The sequence below is a fragment of the Natator depressus genome, chromosome 6 (assembly GCF_965152275.1).
Source record: "Natator depressus isolate rNatDep1 chromosome 6, rNatDep2.hap1, whole genome shotgun sequence".
Classification (NCBI taxonomy): Eukaryota; Metazoa; Chordata; order Testudines; family Cheloniidae; genus Natator; species Natator depressus.
In genome coordinates this window covers 107,694,839-107,713,380 of record NC_134239.1, presented here as the reverse complement: position 1 = coordinate 107,713,380, position 18,542 = coordinate 107,694,839, and the positions used below count along the sequence as shown (strand labels likewise).

At 41.6% G+C, this 18,542-nt stretch overlaps 1 protein-coding gene across 5 annotated transcripts in view; it reads right to left on the bottom strand.

Annotated features, from left to right (window-relative positions):
- Positions 1-18,542, bottom strand: part of EML1 (EMAP like 1) — a 192,944-nt gene that overhangs the window by 72,717 nt on the left and 101,685 nt on the right. For 3 of the 5 annotated variants that reach the window (XM_074956224.1, XM_074956222.1, XM_074956225.1), the window contains exons 2-3: positions 8,614-8,796; positions 4,824-4,889 (exon numbers count right to left, since the gene is read on the bottom strand). In XM_074956224.1, coding sequence (XP_074812325.1) covers positions 4,824-4,889; positions 8,614-8,796 — 249 coding nt within the window. The remainder of the gene's footprint in view (positions 1-4,823; positions 4,890-8,613; positions 8,797-18,542) is intronic. The other 2 variants (XM_074956226.1, XM_074956227.1) reach the window with 1 other exon arrangement.

The following is an 18,542-nucleotide window of genomic DNA, read 5'->3' as shown; positions in this document are numbered from 1 at the left end:
GTTTGGAGAGGAAGCAGGAGCTCTCTGTTTGCCTGTCTGAAGGGAGGGATCAGTGACTGGTCAGCCAGCACAATCACTGGAAGCAAGTAAACCTTCCCTGCCAAGGGGAGCCTGCAGCCAAGCCCCAACTGTGGGGTAATTGAACTAACAGAGCCATGCCCCAAACTAAAGAGACTCTAATAAGTAGCAGCCCAGAGAAGCGGGTCTTGACCACTCCCCCGGGCAGAGAAACAGATCCATCAACCCGTTTAGGGGTTTGAACTACACAAGGCCCTGGGGAGAGTCTGGGTCCCCCTCCAACGCAGCTGACCAATGATCTAGCCACTAGGCTGCTTGGCCACCGAAAGCTCTATCACAAGTGGTGGAGAACATGGGTATTGCCCTAGTCCCTGCCGAAGGGAACTTAAAAAAAAAAAAAAAAAAAAAAGCAAAAGCCCAAACAAAAGGGAAGACCTTGAATGGAGATGGAACAGCTGCTGAAATAGATAGCTGAGCAAAACACCCACCATGAACAGCAACAGCAACAACTCCTGCAGCAGATGGCCACGCAGCAGCAGCAGTTAATTGGTGAACTGGCAGTCCAGCAGGTGGCCTCCATACTGCGACTCAGTGCTCCAGCAGAGACAACTAACCCCACCCCTATCCGATTTCCCAAAACAGGGCCTGAGGATGATCCTGAGGCTTTCTTAGAAACTTTTGAGCAGGTAGCCACGGTAGCCCCGAGACCAATGGGTTGCAGTGCTGACCCCGTACTTAATTGGGGTAGCACAGACCACGTATCGTGCTTTAGACGCGGAAGCCATGCCATTATGCTCCATGAATTCCAAAAGAGTGACTACGGAGCTTACGAGGATCTTTGCTCGAGTCGGGGTGCCTCAGAAGATCTTGATAGCCCACAACTGAGCCAGGATCCTTCCTTTTCTCCCCGCTCCAGGCCTGGCATTGGCTGCAAGTATAGCAGGGCATGGCTAGCTGAGCCCACAGGTTTTCTTTAACCCCTGCTGTACAAGGCAGCAGTTTCTCTGCTCTTTCACACATTCCTCCCCTTATGACTCCATTTGAGGTCTGCCTCCCCTCCCCCAACCGTTCTTCACCATCCTGTGAGAAGTCAGCATTCAGATGGAGCTTTAGCTATCTAGCTCACTTGTTGGTCCTTTGTCATGATCTCGGCCCTTCAGCTGGTTGTTGGTAGTGCTGTCCCCTTTCAGGGTGCTGAAAAGTCCCGTGCTTCAAGAGGCCAGTCTTCCTAACTGGGGCATGCAGTCCCTGGTCTCTTTGAGTTTGGCCCACTTGCTCCAGTCCTTAATAAACCCTCTTGCTGAGTTTGGTAGGGAAACCCAGTCCTACCTCTTCCCTACGTTCCAGGCCAAGGCCCAGTATAAAGCGGTTACACCAATCTCTCCCCAACCCTTTACTGTTTCCCTGGCCTGCTTTCTATTGAGCTCCTCCTGTATACGGTTCCCCTGGTTCAACCCTAAGGTACTCTCCTCCCGAGATTCTGTGGGTGGCTTCTCCTCCGCCTGTATTGTGAGCCCCTGCTCCATTTCCAGGGGCTTCTCAGCCTCTCTGGCACTCACCAGGTTGTGTTTCGAACCATCCGTATTGTTTCCTCTCTTAAAGCAGGATTCCACCCCCAACCATCCCCAGCTCTCTTCTTGGAGCGGTGTTATGAGTCATGAAGTTAGGCCATGCGCTATCTTTTTCAGGAAGGAGCTCACCTCGGCCCTCCTCCTGGAGCTGGGGTTGTGGTTCAGGCAATCAGATCTCCCTACTCCAGACAGGAGTCTCCCCCAGCTCTCTTCTATGGAGCTGGGGTAATGGTTTGGGCAAGCTGACAGAACAAGGAGCCATGGTCTCAAGTTGCCGTGAGGGAGGTCTAGGTTGGATATTAGAAAACACTATTACACTGGGAAGATGGTGAAGCACTGGAATGGGTTTCCTAGGGAGGTGGCGGAATCTCCATCCTTAGATGTTTTTAAGGCCTGGCTTGACAAAGCCCTGGCTGGGATGATTTAGTTGGTGTTGATACTGGGATGATTTAGTTGGTGTTGATACTGCTTCGAGCAGGGGTTGGACAAGATGACCTCCTGAGGTCTCTTCCAACCCTAATCTTCTATGATTCAAAGTTACAAGGCTTTAGCCAGCTTCACCCTCAGGTGGGCGCCTTTTCCCAATTAGTCCTCTATCTTGGAGGATTCCACAGGTCAGCCTTTTCCTGCTGATCTCTGCCCTGCTATGAGAGAGGAGGTGGCAAATATGCTAGTCCCCTTCTCCCAGATCATTCCCAACTGATTGGGTGAGAGGGGATTCTTGCCCTGACCACTCTGCAAGGCTTCTGGTCCTAGGCCTTTAAAGAAACAGTCAGTGACTTTCTCCATATAAACACTTATTCCTGGGACCACTTCCTCTCCACCAGTACAGCCTTATTTCCTAGGCCTTTGCATACAGCAGAAAGTTCCCATCGTTTTAAAGGGCCATTTCACATGACCGGGATGGGCTGAACGGCACCCTTATGTGGGCAGACTACTCCATCATAGATGTCCATTCAGTTTCTGCTGTAGGTACTAAGGCATAGAAGAGCAAATGCTCTGAATGAGATGCATATTTCACTATAAGATTATGGGTAAAAATTTCAAAATGTGCCTAAGTGACTTAAGAGCCTAAATCTCATTTTCAAACTGACTTAGGTTGTTAGGATCCTACATCTAATTGAAAGCAAATGAGATTTAGGACCTTAAGTCACTTTTGAAAATGGGATTTAGTGCTTTTGACAATTTTGCCCTATTGCTATGTCTTGTCATAGGGCAGAACCAGCCTTCTTAGGCTTCGATCCTCCAGTTCATTGCACATGGGTGAATCACTGTGCCAGCATGAAGGCCCACTGAAGTCAAAGGGGTTCCACATGGACATGCAGTAAACAGCAGGACTGGGGTCTTAGTTTGTAAATGCTGGCCAGGGACCATGTTTTCCTATGTGTCTGTACAATGTCTAGAATAATGGGGCCCTGAGCTTTAATAGACTACCCTGGTTTTATTTCTACAAACTAAAAGCTGTCAATCATTGCCCCACTGAACTTGGTAACTCAGTTTTGCCACTAAACTTTATTTGTTGAGGAAAGAAGTTAATTCTTTTCTCATGCTCCTATTGGGTCCATAGATTACATCTAAAAGGACTGAGAGGATGCTCCAAGGGAACACTGAAATGAGGAAGAGTCCTAATAGACTGACACCAAAGAAACAAATCACTCTTGAAAAAGCACTAAGAAAAAAACTGCACATGATTCCCGATTATACTATGTTAATAACTCTTTCTAGCTTCTAGAACATTGGAATATGACTGTTGTAAGCTTCTCAGTCATTACTGCCTTCAGGGGTGGCCAACCTGAGCCTGAGAAGGAGCCAGAATTTACCAAGGTACATTGCCAAAGAGCCATAGTAATACATCAACAGCCCCACCATCAGCTCCCTCCCCCCGCTTCCAGCGCCTCCTGCCCACCAGCAGTCCTGCCAATCAGCGCCTCCCCCTCCCTCACCGGACCTCCCGATCAGCTGTTTCGTGACATGCAGGAGGCTCTGGGGAGGAGTGAGGGAAAGGCTGGCTCAGGGGAGGGGAAGGGAAAGGGTGGAGTGGGGGCAGGGCCCGTGGCAGAGCCAGGGGTTGAGCAGTGAACACCCCCCGGCACTTTGGAAAGTTGGCACCTGTAGCTCCAGCCCCGGAGTCGGTGCCTATACAAGGAGCTGCATATTAACTTCTGAAGAGCCGCATGTGGCTCCGGAGCCACAGGTTGGCCACCCCTGACTGCCTTGCAGACCTCAGGTTTGCAAACTCTGAACAAAACAAGCTTTCATATGTTTGTGCATGTTAACTGACTTTAGCCAACATGTCTGAGCACTGAAGTCCATTTTGAGCATGAAAGCTTGCAGCACATTTTACAAGAAGAGAGCACTAAATTATGTGAATACCAGAACAGAAAGTATTACAGATACTAACAAAAATTGGATTCATGCATTTTGCAATGCAAATTAGTCACCAAAACAAAGTGTTCTAATAACATTAAAATATAAATCTGCTGTTCATGTATTCATTTATTTTTAATATAGAGGTGCTACCTTGTGGTTGACATCTGAAACCAATGTCCTGAAAACTTGTGGTCATTAACCATCCAATGGTCTTTTCGTAACACCAATGTCATGGCCATATAAACACTCAGATGATTCTGTTTTGCCAAAGTAAGTTCCCATTGCAGTTGGCTAGATGTGCTTTTCTTCATATCTGGTCTTAAACTGTTGTGCAGTAGTGTTAATGTGCTGACAAACAGCTTCTGTGTTTTCATAATTGGATACATGTATAAACACCCAAACCTATTAAAAAGTGTTGGAATGAGCTGGCTAAGTGTGTACCTACCTTCTTACCTGGATAGAATCAGAATTATTCCACAGTATGTCACAAATGCTATACTGCTACCAGCTAATGGAGATTCACCTTCTAATCAAGTGGTAAGCACCTGTGCTTCGGGAGCACAAGGATCCAAGTTCTATCCCTATTACTACTACAAAGTTAGAGTGAAAAAGGCGTGCAGTACAGCAATAACCTGGAATTCTTAAGTGTTACGTTATTAACTCTTTTTAAATTCTTTAATTAATCAGTTACATACTCTGTGGCTTTTTAGTTGTATTTATTACAGTTATTCTAAATAGCTACAGCTGTCAAATAGCTCCAAACATGTCAGTACTGTTAGCTTGCTAGTAACTCAGTCATTCATATTATAGTTTTGTCAGTTGTTACGTACTGATTTTGCAAGTTCTGTTGCTTCAGAGTCTTACCTGTTGTAGCAGCACTGACATGTTTATCAGGCTCAGCATCAGCTGCTTTTTTAGTCATACTCTGATCTATGGATTAATAGGGCTATTAAGATTACAAACAAACCAATAATTGAAAAAAGGAAAGAATAACAAACAAAAATAAAAGAAAGGCAGGAAGTCATAAAAACTCTACATAATAGGCTAATTAAATTTTTTAAAAGCCATTAGTAAATGAACTCCTAACTGGACTAGGTAAGCAACTGAAGTTTCATTGTATGTATTTTTTAACTACATGACTGAAAGCTCACACAAGTGCTCATACAACACTGCACAAACAATAACTGATTTTATCCTGAGCTTAGCTTCATTATGCTGTCTAAAATTGGAATTCATTAGGCTTTAAACCAAGCAACGTTAACTATTCTGCCATGGGAAAATTTGAGCAGTCTGCAGTGGTTCTAGAATCTACAGTCCACTGCAATACCCAGTGCCAGGTCTTAAAAGTTGAGCTGGGAGTTTACTTTTCTCTCAGGTGGGCCCCAACACGGCACCTCTGATTTGAATTGTTGAATATCTGCACCAAACAAGATATAACTGCACTTCAAATCCTGACTATTATATGTCAGTCTTTTGCATGAGAGTGTTTGAGATCCAAGTTCAATTTTTTGTTTAATAATTGTCGCACTGGGGGTTAAAGGTGCAGTCGATGGGAAAAAGTTTGAGTCTCAATCAACTTCCCATGACAAGATGTCTGCAGTTCCAGCTTTGGCCCCCTCTAGTCAAATCCCTCCTGTAACGGTCATTGTTAGTCACTGCTGCTCTAAACTATCACTCTGAAGTTTTTTATTATTCCTAAAAGTGAGGTATACTGCAATTTTAACATACAGGAAATTGTTAAGCATTTTTGTTGGTTTGGTTTTAAGTTGTTTGAGGTATGCAGTTTGTTCAAAAATAGTTTTACCTATAATTCATGAGAAAAATGTCCACCTCTGAAGTTTAGCATTTTGTCAAAACTGCTAAAAGGAACAAATTATTAAGATGCTTCTGATTCTACTTTATATCCCCGCAGAGGTATGGGGGAAGCAGACAGTGATGATGAAGGTGAAATATCATGATAAAAATAAATTTTATATTAATATTTATAGTTGCACTTATTTCTGGAAATTAGCAGGAAATTGCCCTAGAGCAAATCACAAATGTTATCAATACTTATTTCAGTAGTTTGTGATGGCCGAACAGCTCATGTCAGTTGACGCTCTTCCTCTGCAGTATGTGGTACAAACTCCTTAGAAAGTTGCCATCATAAAGCAAGTATCTGCTATATTAGCATTCAGTTCGGCTCCTACCGAAGTCAATGCACCATTAACTTCAATGCAAGCAGGACTGGCCCTGTAGTTGTACTTCTTACACTGGCATGAAGCCTAAGAATAAGAACTGATCTGGCTGCAATTTGACAATAGTTACTGGCCTTTGTTTTCTCACCTCAAAGAACTCTGAATGTAAATGTAACATAGGGCTTCTTAGCCCCTCAAAAATTATGTTGGAATGGAGTTTTTTTTTTCTGAAGCTACTTATAGTAGTATTTACTTTATCAGACCTTAAACAGTTTCTGGCAGCAAAAGAAGCAAGGACAATAATTAGGGTTGCCAACTTTCTAATTGCACAAAACTGAACACCCTTGCCCTGCCTCACCCCTTCCCTAAGGTCCCCTTGCTCCGCTCCTTCTCTGAGGCCCTGCCCCCACTCACTCCATCCCCTCTTCCTTCCATTGCTCGCTCTCCCCCACCCTCACTCACTTTCACTGGGCTGGGACATGTGGTTAGGGTGCGGAAGGGGGTGAGGGTTCTGGCTGGGGGTGCGGACTCCAAGGTGGAGCCATACATGAGGGGTTCAGGATGTGGGAGGGGGCTCTGGGCTGCTGCAGAGGGATTTGGAGTGTGGGTGGGGGCTCAGGGTTCACGCAGGGGGTTGGGGTGTGGGTGGGGGTTCGGGCTCCAGCTGGACGCGCTTATCTCAAGTGACTCAGGAAGCAGGTGCAGGCTCCAGCTGGGGGTGCGGGCTCTGGGGTGGGGCCGGGGATGAGGGGTTTGGAGTGTAGGAGGGGGCTCCAGGCTGGGGCCGAGAGGTTTGGAGTGTGGGAGCAGGCTCAGGGCTGAAGCAGGGGGTTGGGTGCGGGAGGGGGTGTGGGGTGCGAGCTCTGGGAGGGAGCTCAGGGAGTTGGGGTGTGGGTGGGGGTTCAGGCTCCTGCTGGGAGTGCTTACCTCAGGGCTCCCAGTCAGCAGCGCAGTGGGGCTAAGGCAGGCTACCTGCCTGCCCTGGCTCCTTGCAGCTCCCAGAAGCGGCCGCATGTCCGGCTCCTAAGCAGAGGAGCAGCCAGGCAGCTCTGTGCAGTGCGCGCTGCCTGCACCCACAGGTGCCGGCCCTGCAGCTCTCATTGGCCGCAGTTCCTGGCCAATGGGAGCTACGGAGCTGGCACTTGGGATGGGGATATGCACAGAGCTTCCCTGGTCACACCTATGCCTAGGGGCTGCAAGTACATGCCAGCCGCTTCCGGGAGCCACGCGGAGCCAGGGAGCCTGCCTTAGCCCTGTTGCGCCGCTGACCACACTTTAAACGGTCCGGTCAGTGATGCTGACGGTGATGACCAGAGCCACCGGGGTGCCTTTTCGACCGGGTGTTCCAGTCAAAAACCTGGCAACCCTAACAACAATAGGAGAGACAAAACAATAATAGTGTGGACTCCTTCAGCATGTTCCAGCCAAGAACTAGTGTGTTTAAAAACCCATTAATTTAGTTCCATAGTGAGCTGCTGGCCTCCCCCTCCAAAACATACAAAGGCCCTAATTCACCACAGCATGTGCTCAACTGTTTTGCTGCATCAGGGCCTAAAAAGTAATTGATGGCACAAGGTCACACAGAAGGTCTGTGGTAGATCTGGGAGAAAAGTCCAAATCCCTGATTCTCAGCCCTGTAACTTACTTACAAGACCATAAAATGCATATTTTCCTTCAAATATAAATTTAAAAAGTTTATTTTAAGTGAAAATATATCCCACTTGTAATGAAAGTACTTTCATAATTCAGGTATCAGAGAGCTTGTGAACCTAGCCATAGTTTTCACATCTAGCTTGCCACAATTACTTCTATTAAGATTATAAAACAAAAGAGGAAAAACAAAAAAAACCATGCATTTTGGACTAACTTTCAAATGGCAACAAACTCACTACACTTTTACAGCAAGCAAACCTGACTGCATCAGACTACTACGACTTACACCATGTCATTCTGGTTGCAGCAACCCTTAGCTATCTATGTAATACTGGATGCTCAACTTAATTTTTTTATTACCTTTGTATAAATTGACATTATTCTTCACAACATGAATCAAGCTAAGTTAGTACGAAATACTCAAAGACAGCTTAGCCATCTTCACTGGCTGATCAGCTTCATCTGTATTGCCAAGATAAAATAGGGGTTTCAGTCCACAGAAGATGACCCACTCCTTGAAGAGTTTATGATCTAATTTTGGACAAGAGGCAGCAAATAGGAATTGTGGGAAAATTAAAAATGTGGATTAAAACAGTAAGAAAATGCAGATGCTTTAATAGGTTGTGTGAGCTTCTGAAAGACTGCTACACTTACTTTTGTTTTTTTATGTATTCTATTTAGTAGGTGATGAATTTTGTTTTTAAATTTAAATTTAGTTGTTCATCCTGAGTGTTTTAAAAGACTTAAATAATGACAAACTTTAACACAGATAAACGTTTGACTAATTTTAAATACATTTGTTTACATATATTTGAAATGCAAACCTTTGGTAGGTCCTTTCTTGTTCTGCATGGCCTGCTGTTCCTCTGTAATATTCAAACGTCGAACCACATCAGCCAGGGCAGATTTGAGCAGCTGGATGTCATCTTCCTGCATCTGGACACGCTGCTCCAGAGAAGCAATGCGGTCTGTTACCTCCATACTGCTTGCAGCAGAGGCACTGTCATCTAAACAAAATGGTGTGAAAACAATGTAATCTCAATGTGTTATCAAGAAATACAGAATGTATCTACGTTATCTGGAAGCATAATTTATTTTTTCAGACCTGTGGAATTACAACAAAAAGGAATGTTTTGAGATGATGTGAGAAAACAAAGGCTTCTGAGAAAAATCCAGCCCCCTAAAATCATAGCTTTACTTTCAAGATTCATTCTTGTTATACATCCATTTTCTTAAACACCCACAGTGCCTGTACTGTATTCTGTATCAGTGTAATCTATTTATCCCCACATCTCCTAAGCTCCTGCCTTTATAAAGAAATGCCAATATTATCAGTGCTCAAAATACCAGAAAACCAAGAAGCTGTTTTGCATCTATATGTGTATCTAATAAAACTGGTCATTTCTCACTTGATTGAAATTTCTCAAATATTGCCCATACACCTTTTTGGTTTGCTGAGACACTTGTAAAAGGATGCAATATTGGTCCAATCCTGCAAGCACTTATGCACATAAGTAACAATATATGAAAGTAGTCTCATTGATTTAAATATTAAAAATTAAGTACAGGTATAAGTATTTGAAGGACTGGCCCTTACTCTGTAAATTTACAGTTGGTCTTCACATTTCTTTACAATTCATCCTATATTTAGAAATAACTGAATCTGGTAGATACTTAGAACCTGACAGAAAGTGTGCACTCTTTTCACCTCAAAAGAGTAAATGGAGTTATTTTGGACTGCAATCTTATTTGTGTATCCAACTCCATTTCTTATTAAATAGAAAAAAGTTACTAGCCAATTCTGTAACTTTTTTTCTTCAAGATGTGTTGCACATGTCCATTTCACTTCAGATGTATGTGTGCCCAGTGTATCAGAGTTAGAGATTTTTCCTTTAGTGGTACCCATTGGGGCAGCACATGGGCCCTCTGCTGCCTCATGCTACTGCGTGATGGTATAAAAGGCGGAGCTGCCCCAGACTCCCCTCCGTTCCATGAGCATTTGCAGATGCCATAGCTCTGGCTGCCAAATCTGCCCCATCTAAAGAAGTTTGCAAAGAATCCTAACCATCAGTTTCCCTACTGCTAAGATGGCCTGGAGTTCCTGCCTGGCATACTCTGGCAACTTCTCTGAAAACTACATAGTCCCAGAGGGAGAAGCCTTGCTGGTTAGAGATATGAAATTGTAGGCCAGCTGTGGAGTAAACCTTTCTATCAAAAAGGTCTAGTCTCTTTACATGCTTGTCCTTGGGGAAGAAGAAGGCCATCCCAGATGTGTTCCTTCACTCACTGCTAAGACAACTAAGGAACCTGGCAATGAATGGGTATAAAAAGGCTCATAGCCTTGAGCAGGCACATAGTACCTTTTTTGGTTCTCTTGGCTGTTGGAGACAGAGAAGATGGCATTTGCCACAAGGATCTTCCAGACTCCAGGAAGGCATTGTTGATAGGGACAGTCACTCTAGATGGCCCTATTGAAACCAGAATGTTTACAAGGCTAATCAAACACTCCCTCAAAAGGGATATCATGAGAGGTAGCTACTTGTTTGAAAATGTCTTGGTAAGCCCTGTAGTCATCTTGGACTGGTGAAGTGTTTTGTGGCACTACAGTCTCATCAGGCACTGATGAGGATAAATATAAAGGAGGCTGAGACTGATTCCCCTGCAGCATAGTGGGTGGATATTCCGAAGGTTGAGGATTTTGCTCAGTCGTGAAGACATCCTCTTGGAACTCCTCATGGCACCTGGTGGCAGATTTTAAAGAGAGGAACTGGGGAGGATTTAGAAGCAGGTTTCATTGGAGCCATGGGTACATGGCATATGATTCCAGCTATGACTGATTTAAGGTTCTCTTTCTCTGGAGCATCTTCGTACCTCCGGTGGGCATCAGCAACACAGCTCTCTTGATGAAGGAAAAGGAGAGTCGTTGTCTGTCTCAGGAGCGAGAGGCATAAGAGCCTACCTCAGACTCTGAGGAAGACCCTGAGTCAGCTGATCATGGTGATGCCATACCAGGCAATGCCAAGATTAAAGTGTGCAGCTCCAGACGTACTGATACCAGGGATATCAAGGTAGGTTTACCCCTCCTAGACTGCACTGTTCGAGAAACACCAGACAGACTGATGCTTTATCCACTCATAGTACCAAAGCCACTACCCTCAAGCAAGTCTATAGCTGAGTCCTGAGGATACACTTGCACTGGGTGAGCTGTCTCCTGTAATCTTGGGAGTCCAGCACCAAAAGGGAGAGTATGTTTTGTGCTGTCACATATGCCTCCAGCCTTGCTGGTACTGAGATCCTTTCATGTTGCATAGAAATAGTCAGTATCATTACGGGTTCAATCTTGATGGCCCTGGTACCGGTGTCACAGTTAAGAACCTTGGATGTGAAGTGGTTGGTACCAATGAGCATCTCTTGCCAGAGGACACCTTCCTCTGTCCTTGCAAGTGCTTACTGGTGGATGGAACCAGGGACCTAGATTTTCTAGCACACCCAAGCCTCGGCTCCTTGGATGAATTCAACCTTTTATCCTTCTTCCTCAGCCCTGGGGAAGTGCCAGTGTCCGGGGGAGCACTCTGCACCAACACCAAAGCAGTTGGTGCACTCACCAAGCAGGGCTCATCAGGTGGACACTGAACAGCCTCACTAAGGGTGTGGCGCAGCCTTGCCTCTCTTTCTTCTTTCACAGCTTAAAGTCCCTGAAAATTTGGCAGCATCTCTAATGTGACCCTTGCCGAGAACTTTTAGGTATGTGGATTGAGGGTCACTCACTGGCATAGATCTTTTGTAGCCGGCACAAGGCTTAAACTCCATAGACTGAGGCACTCCCAAGTACCCAGAGTCAGCACCCCATAACAAAAGGGAACCAACGCACCAATAAAACAATAAAAATAACAAGTGAAACGTATATGAATATAAAGAACTAACTAACAAGTCCCAGCTATTTACAGAAAGATAAGATAAATTCCCTGTGAGAGGAGAAACTTGCAGGAGCAAGCCGACAGCTTCCTACTACTGATCACAGTAAGTGATCATGGTAAGAAGGAACTGAGGATGGGCTAGGGCAGTGCTGCCCTCTATACCATTATGCAGCAACACAAGGCAGCAGAGGGCACATGCACCGCCCGAATGGGTACCACTAAGGAAAAAGTCTCCAATTCTGCTGAACTGGGCACGCACACACCTGAATTGGAATGTGTGAGGGCACACACACCACTGAAGTGGCGTGCAATCAAAGAAGAACTTCATACTTCCTGTTACAAACTCTTGACTTTTCTGATTTACATAAGAAAAAACAAATACAAAAAGTAATATCTGGATATGTTCAGAAATATACAAAAGATAAAGCAAAAAAGCTAGTGATTTTTAAACAGAATTATAACAAAAATATTTGCTTTTACAATTCTATGAAAAGATTGTTGTTAATACTGTAGTGGGGTCAGCTGCCTCCCAAAAGTACCTCTGCAGTGCCCTGGTAAGAATTTCTCCCTCAAAGAGTTTCTTAAACAAGCTCCACACAGGCTTTTCTTGTCCATTCACCACCCCTTCTCAGAGGCCGAAGTTTATTCACATAAATAAAACTCCAGAATAAAACTCTAAGTCCCAAAACACAGTATGTCGGTTTTACCCTCTGGTCGAGTCACTCTAGGGTGAACAGATGTCCCGATTTTATAGGGACAGTCCCGATATTTGGGGCTTTGTCTTATATAGGCGCCTATTACTCCCTGCCCCCATCCCGATTTTTCACACTTGCTGTCTGGTCACCCTAAGTCACTCCCAGGCTTTTATTGCCTGTGGTCTCAGTAGGGAAACCCCACATCACTTTCTGGTGGAGTCTGTTCACTCCCAGGAAGCTCCAATTTAGCCTTTGCTCAGGCCTTCCTGTCTGGGGCCTTTTCCGCTTTGGCAGGCCACTCCCAGGCCTTACCTGGCTGAAACCTCTTGCTTCCAAACCACCTGGGATCAGGGTCTTCCCTGCAAAAGGCTCTCTAACTTCCTGCAGTTTCTTGAACTTCCCCACTTTGCTACAGCCACCTGCTACCCGTTATAGGGAATTACCTGATTCAACTCACCTGTGCCTACCAGCCTTTGAAGAAAAAGCCAACCTGTTACAAATATCATCAGTGAGTCACTTCAAGTAAAATCATCCAGTGATGACTGAAGTACAGCCTTATTTATTTATTTATTTATTTATTTATTTATTTAAATATTCCACACAAAGAGTAAACTCTTTAAAAACTCTCATTAAACTCATTCTAAAAAGTCATTAATTTGGGAAGCTTCTTGCAAAGCTCTTGGCAAACCAGAATGAGCCAAGAACTGAGTTCTGCTTTAGCAGATTTCACCAAAAGCCTCAATAGTAAAATTTAAAAAATTAGCCTACTCTTTTGTTGGTAGAAATGGATATTTATCATGCCGGTAGACATATTAGGATGTCCTAGTTTTGTGGACGATTCTTAATGCACATCCACTGCATATGTTGTTTTTTCTGACTCTATATGAATCACACTTTCCTTTTTCAAAGGAGCCACTGTTTTCTCCTATGCATTTAATTCCTATATACTTCAAACCAATGTCTTCCGCAGATGTCAGAGGATAGGAAACTAAAATTGCATGGTTTATGATCATTAGTATTGAATTTACATACAACAAAAACAAAATATTATGTATGCACAGGCAAACAATAATTACAATATTTAAATATACGTTTTTAAAATGTCATGTGATATGCCCAAAATATCACTAAACTATTGGTTTTTTGTTAGAGAATTTCAAAAAAGCACATAAAATTAGTATGTTTTATTTACCGCCAAATCCATTCAAATAATTTTTGTTTACAAAGTTTGTTCACAGGCTGCTTTTGGTATACCAAAATCCAGGTGACAGCATTTTTTAAACAGCTGATTTATAACAACTCAAAAATTGAAATGGTAATACTGACTGAGCATAAACAGATGTCAGAGTAGCAGCAGCCGTGTTAGTCTGTATCCGCAAAAAGAAAAGGAGTACTTGTGGCACCTTAGAGACTAACAAATGAAGTGAGCTGTAGCTCATGAAAGCTTATGCTCAAATAAATTTATTAGCCTCTAAGGTGCCACGAGTACTCCTTTTCTTTTTGCATAAGCAGTAGTGGTCCTGCTGCAAGAATAGTTTGTAATCAGTTTATGTTAACTGGGCTTTTTAGACTAAGATACATTGAAAATGTCAATGTTAAAAACATTATATGTAATTTATGTTTAAAATTACTGAACAAAGCTATATTTTAGACCTCTTGGTTTGACTAAAACAGAACTCAAGTTTCTCAAATATGTGGAAATTGTTTCCCCATAACACACACCAAATGTTTTTTCAAACTGTGGCATAATCACTATTGTGTAAAGCAACAGATATTTCTATTGAAGCTATTACAGCTAATTAATCCCCAAAATAAGACTGTATGCAGTGTAGTTGTAGCTGTGTTGATCCCAGGATATTACAGAGACAATGTGGGTAAGATAATACCTTTTACTGGACCAACTTCTGTTGGTGAGAGACACAAACTAAACAATCTGTTCCATCTTGCATTTTGCTGTGATGCTAGGAATATCTTTCCCAGACCTGAAGAAGAGCTCTATGTGGCTTGAAAACTTGTCTCTCTCACCAACAGAAGTTGGTCCAATAAAAAATAAGATTAGCAGACATCTTGGCAACAGGATGAGCTGTCTGTTGATTACTGGCACTAGTAGTGACCTATATGGCGAAGATCTGTAATGCAACCAACCCAGTAACAAAGTGTGTGCAATATATACCCTTTTATTATTTCCCCACTTCCCATCTGTTGCAGCTACTCTTCTTTCCATCACCCCACCCCTCCGCCACACACACACACACACTTGTTGAATAACAAAAAGACATATAATTCTTGTCTCTTCTACTGTTGCTATCCCTCCTGCTTCTTATGTATTTAGCTTCCAAACTCTCCTTGTTGCTGCATTTCCTCTCAACATAGGCCACCTGCGACTCTCTCCTTCTTGCTGACATCCCTCTAGGATCTAGTTCTCTATTAAGTATGAGTACAGAACAAAATGAGCATTCACCAAGTGCTAGTAAAAGGTTAAGATCAGAAATGAGATGCATTAGAGTCCAGTTAGGATAAATCTGCTTTGGTCATGAATGCATATACAAATATAAGTGAGCTATAAGAGATAGTTTCATTCTTAATGTGTATATGAGTTCTGAAGAATGGAATTAAAAATAATACAATAAGCATAACTTGTATTAAAAAGAGAAAGCCACAAAAAGCCACAAAATTCAGTTATCTGTTCTGATCTGTTCTGTAGTAGCTGTAATATTTGTTTAAAAAAGCTTATGCCATATTGATAGTCTAGTTTTTAGTACCCTCTCTTTGTATTATGATCACCAACTTCATATCAACAGAGCAATTTGTAAGAAAATCTAAGTCCACAGTAAAAAACAGCCTCTTATTTAGACAAAAACTAAATTAAAATGGAGTTAAGTTTGACAATACATATCAGTAATGTAAAGTAAAATATTTTACAGCAATTTTGTACTTGTCCCCAAAACAAGCATTATAAACCCAGGAAATACAGAGATGAGATTAAACACAAAAGAAAGCATAGGATTTTTTTAATTTAAATTGGATTTTTTTGATAAAATGCTTTTTGAAGAAAAACCTATCTAAAGACAGTTTTAATTAAGATACATTATAGCTCAAAGGTATCTCATCATGGAAAAGGGATTATAAATTCTAATGCTATAGTATGAGACAATATAGTCATGTAATGATTAAGAAAAGTTTTGTAAATGAGTTCCAATAGTTCATGGATTATGCACCCAATTTTATGGGGTTCCACAGGCTTCTGTATAGATTATTTAGGTTAATCTTTCTATCTACCCAATAGTATTCAGTACTCAGTCTCTAAGATACCACCAGAGATGCTTAGTTTTGCAGTTCTCAAACTGTGGATTTGTGTCTCCAGAGGTAACATGCTTGTTAACAGCAAAAATGTTTTAAATAAATAAATAATATAGAGAAGTGAGAAATAACAGACCTCAACTCTATTGTCTCTCTGCAAATTAGTGCACACAGAGTCAATCCCTATCCTCTCTCTAAAATTGCAAAGTTTCAAAAAGTTCAATGAATAGAAGATTGTTGGGGGGGGAATAGATTTGGACAAGGAGAAGAAGTCTGGAGCTAAATGTGAGAAGGGAGGGACATATGCTTGTTTTGTTTTGTCAAAATGTTATATGTTTGCTGTTGAATCCACAATACTTAACTTTGTTGTTTTAATTAAATAAAACAATTTAAATGTCTGTCTGGCGATGTTGTCCTCCCAATACAGCATGGCAAGAAAATCCTCCAAATATTAATGATTAAGCTGTTGAACTGGACATAGTTACCTCCCAATAACTTCAGAAATATCTGCTTCAGTTACCTTTGGTAAACGAAATAACCACACAATCATTCATTTTCTGATATAGCTGTAAAACTAATCTGAAAAGTTTTCAAAATAAATCACTGTTTAAAAATGTATAGTGTGTACCTTCTAAAAATGAAACCTACATCTATCTCAGAGTTGTGAAGTACATGTATTAAGGTTATAATAACCAACAAGAATGCACTTTTATGTAGAAAACCATGATTAAATAGAGTCTTCCTGACCAGTGATTTAAATCATGATTTAAATTAATTTGATTTAAATCGAATCCACCCTGAAAGAAAGCCAAACATGATAATACAAGGAAATACATATTTAAGACACCCACACAAGTTTTACTCTGTAGTTTTGCCTTGTAGTAAACATATCATTATGATTAATTATGATCATTATGACTAATGCCTGTTTGTGTCTGTGTTCCCAGATTTTGAAACCATGCTAGATGTTTTCATATTTTCCCCTGTCATGCCGTCACTACAAAGAGATGGTGACCTTTTTGAGTAGGGCATCTTAGCTGAGAGAAGCCTGTGGCCTCATTCCCAATGAAAACAATAGGAGATGTTAACCATTTTGAAAGAGGGTAATTCTTGAGATTCTCTCTGAAGGAGATTTTTCAGCCTCTGCTAAATAAGAAACTTCCAGTTTTGAAAGATAATGTGTAACAATAACCACTGATTCTAAAATTTCTTTTAAAATACTACCCACTTCACTGAAACTACTCAAGATTCACTTCTCTATCATTTTTTTGTGTATACAATGTCTGAGCTGAGATCATGAAGACACACACAAAAATGTGACAAAGTGCTAAATTTGAATCCAAACTAATTAATGGATTAACTTGAAAATTCTCAGAAAATGTATTTTGTACTTGAAGGTAAATATTGTCATTTTGGTAAGGCTGCATTTTTCATACGTAACAATGTGGGTTGAATCTCTGCTTTAATTGAAAAAACAAACAAACAACTCAACTTAACCTAAACTATGGAGCCTTGAGCTTCCATAATGACTGGATGGACAAGTTCTGTAGCGTCTATATCATTGAGCAACTCTTGATACAGATGAGGAATACACAACTGTTTGAAGAAAAGGAGTACTTGTGGCACCTTAGAGACTAACCAATTTATTTGAGCATAAGCTTTCGTGAGCTACAGCTCACTTCATCGGATGCGAAAGCTTATGCTCAAATAAATTGGTTAGTCTCTAAGGTGCCACAAGTACTCCTTTTCTTTTTGCGAATACAGTCTAACATGGCTGTTACTCTAACAACTGTTTGATTAACTGATAGTTAATCTTCTGAGAAATGCTTTCTAATTCAGGTGATCTTTGATCAAGGAGGAATCTTTTTCAGGCCCAACGTAGTGGTCTTCTCATTTCATTTGTGTTACTTGGAAGCAATAACTCTTTTACTTTTTTTTACTTTTACCTTTACTTCTTAGCTGAGATTCTGTAGGATTCAAAAAAAACTCTGCACAAAAAAGAACGTTCCTCATACTCGTCCCTTTATTTTCTTATTAACTAATCCATGATCTCATAGATTGGAAAGATTCCTTATAGCAAGTTATTCAACTAGATTGAGTCAGATGATAAATCTGCTTTCAAAGTATCTACCAGTTTGGAGCATCTTATTACTGAACTTAGCCAAATGTGAAGAAATGTCTGAAACAGAGCCAAGAGAAGGATATGCAATTTACAAGTAAGCATGGTTGAAGTGGTTCAACCTACAAATAACAAAAGGTAAATTCTGGAATCCCAGACTGTCAAAGGAAAGTGTTAAAAGAAGATATGCTTGCAATGTTATTCAGTTGGGCATGTTAAAATCAGTCAATAAAGTTACTGAGAATTTGTAAAGATCAATTTTCAAACATTAATGGCAAATCTTATATGCCATTGCCAGAAAGCCTAAATCCGCATTATGGGCTGATGGTTTGGGAGATTAAGGAGTTTCAAATGTATTATTTAATATTTGTATTTCTTTGAAAATTTAACAAATCGGTAGAAATAGGTTGTATGCCATGTTTGAGCTTGATTACGCACTGATTATGTGGAAGAATCTATAGGTGACATTAGTAACCTATTTAACTATGCTATTAATTTTTTTGCATGGGCAGATGCCAAAATTCTGTGTAATATTTCACGATGAGCAAAAAGACAGCAGATTAACCACTTATTTCCCCAATAGTATTACAAGTAAATTTAAACAAGAAAAATGTCAAAATAATAATATTTAGGGTTACATACAGCTCTGGGAAAGCTCAGTATAAAGGACACTCACGAGGCTGCTGTGTTTATGTCCCACTACACTGGGCCCATGTGATCTT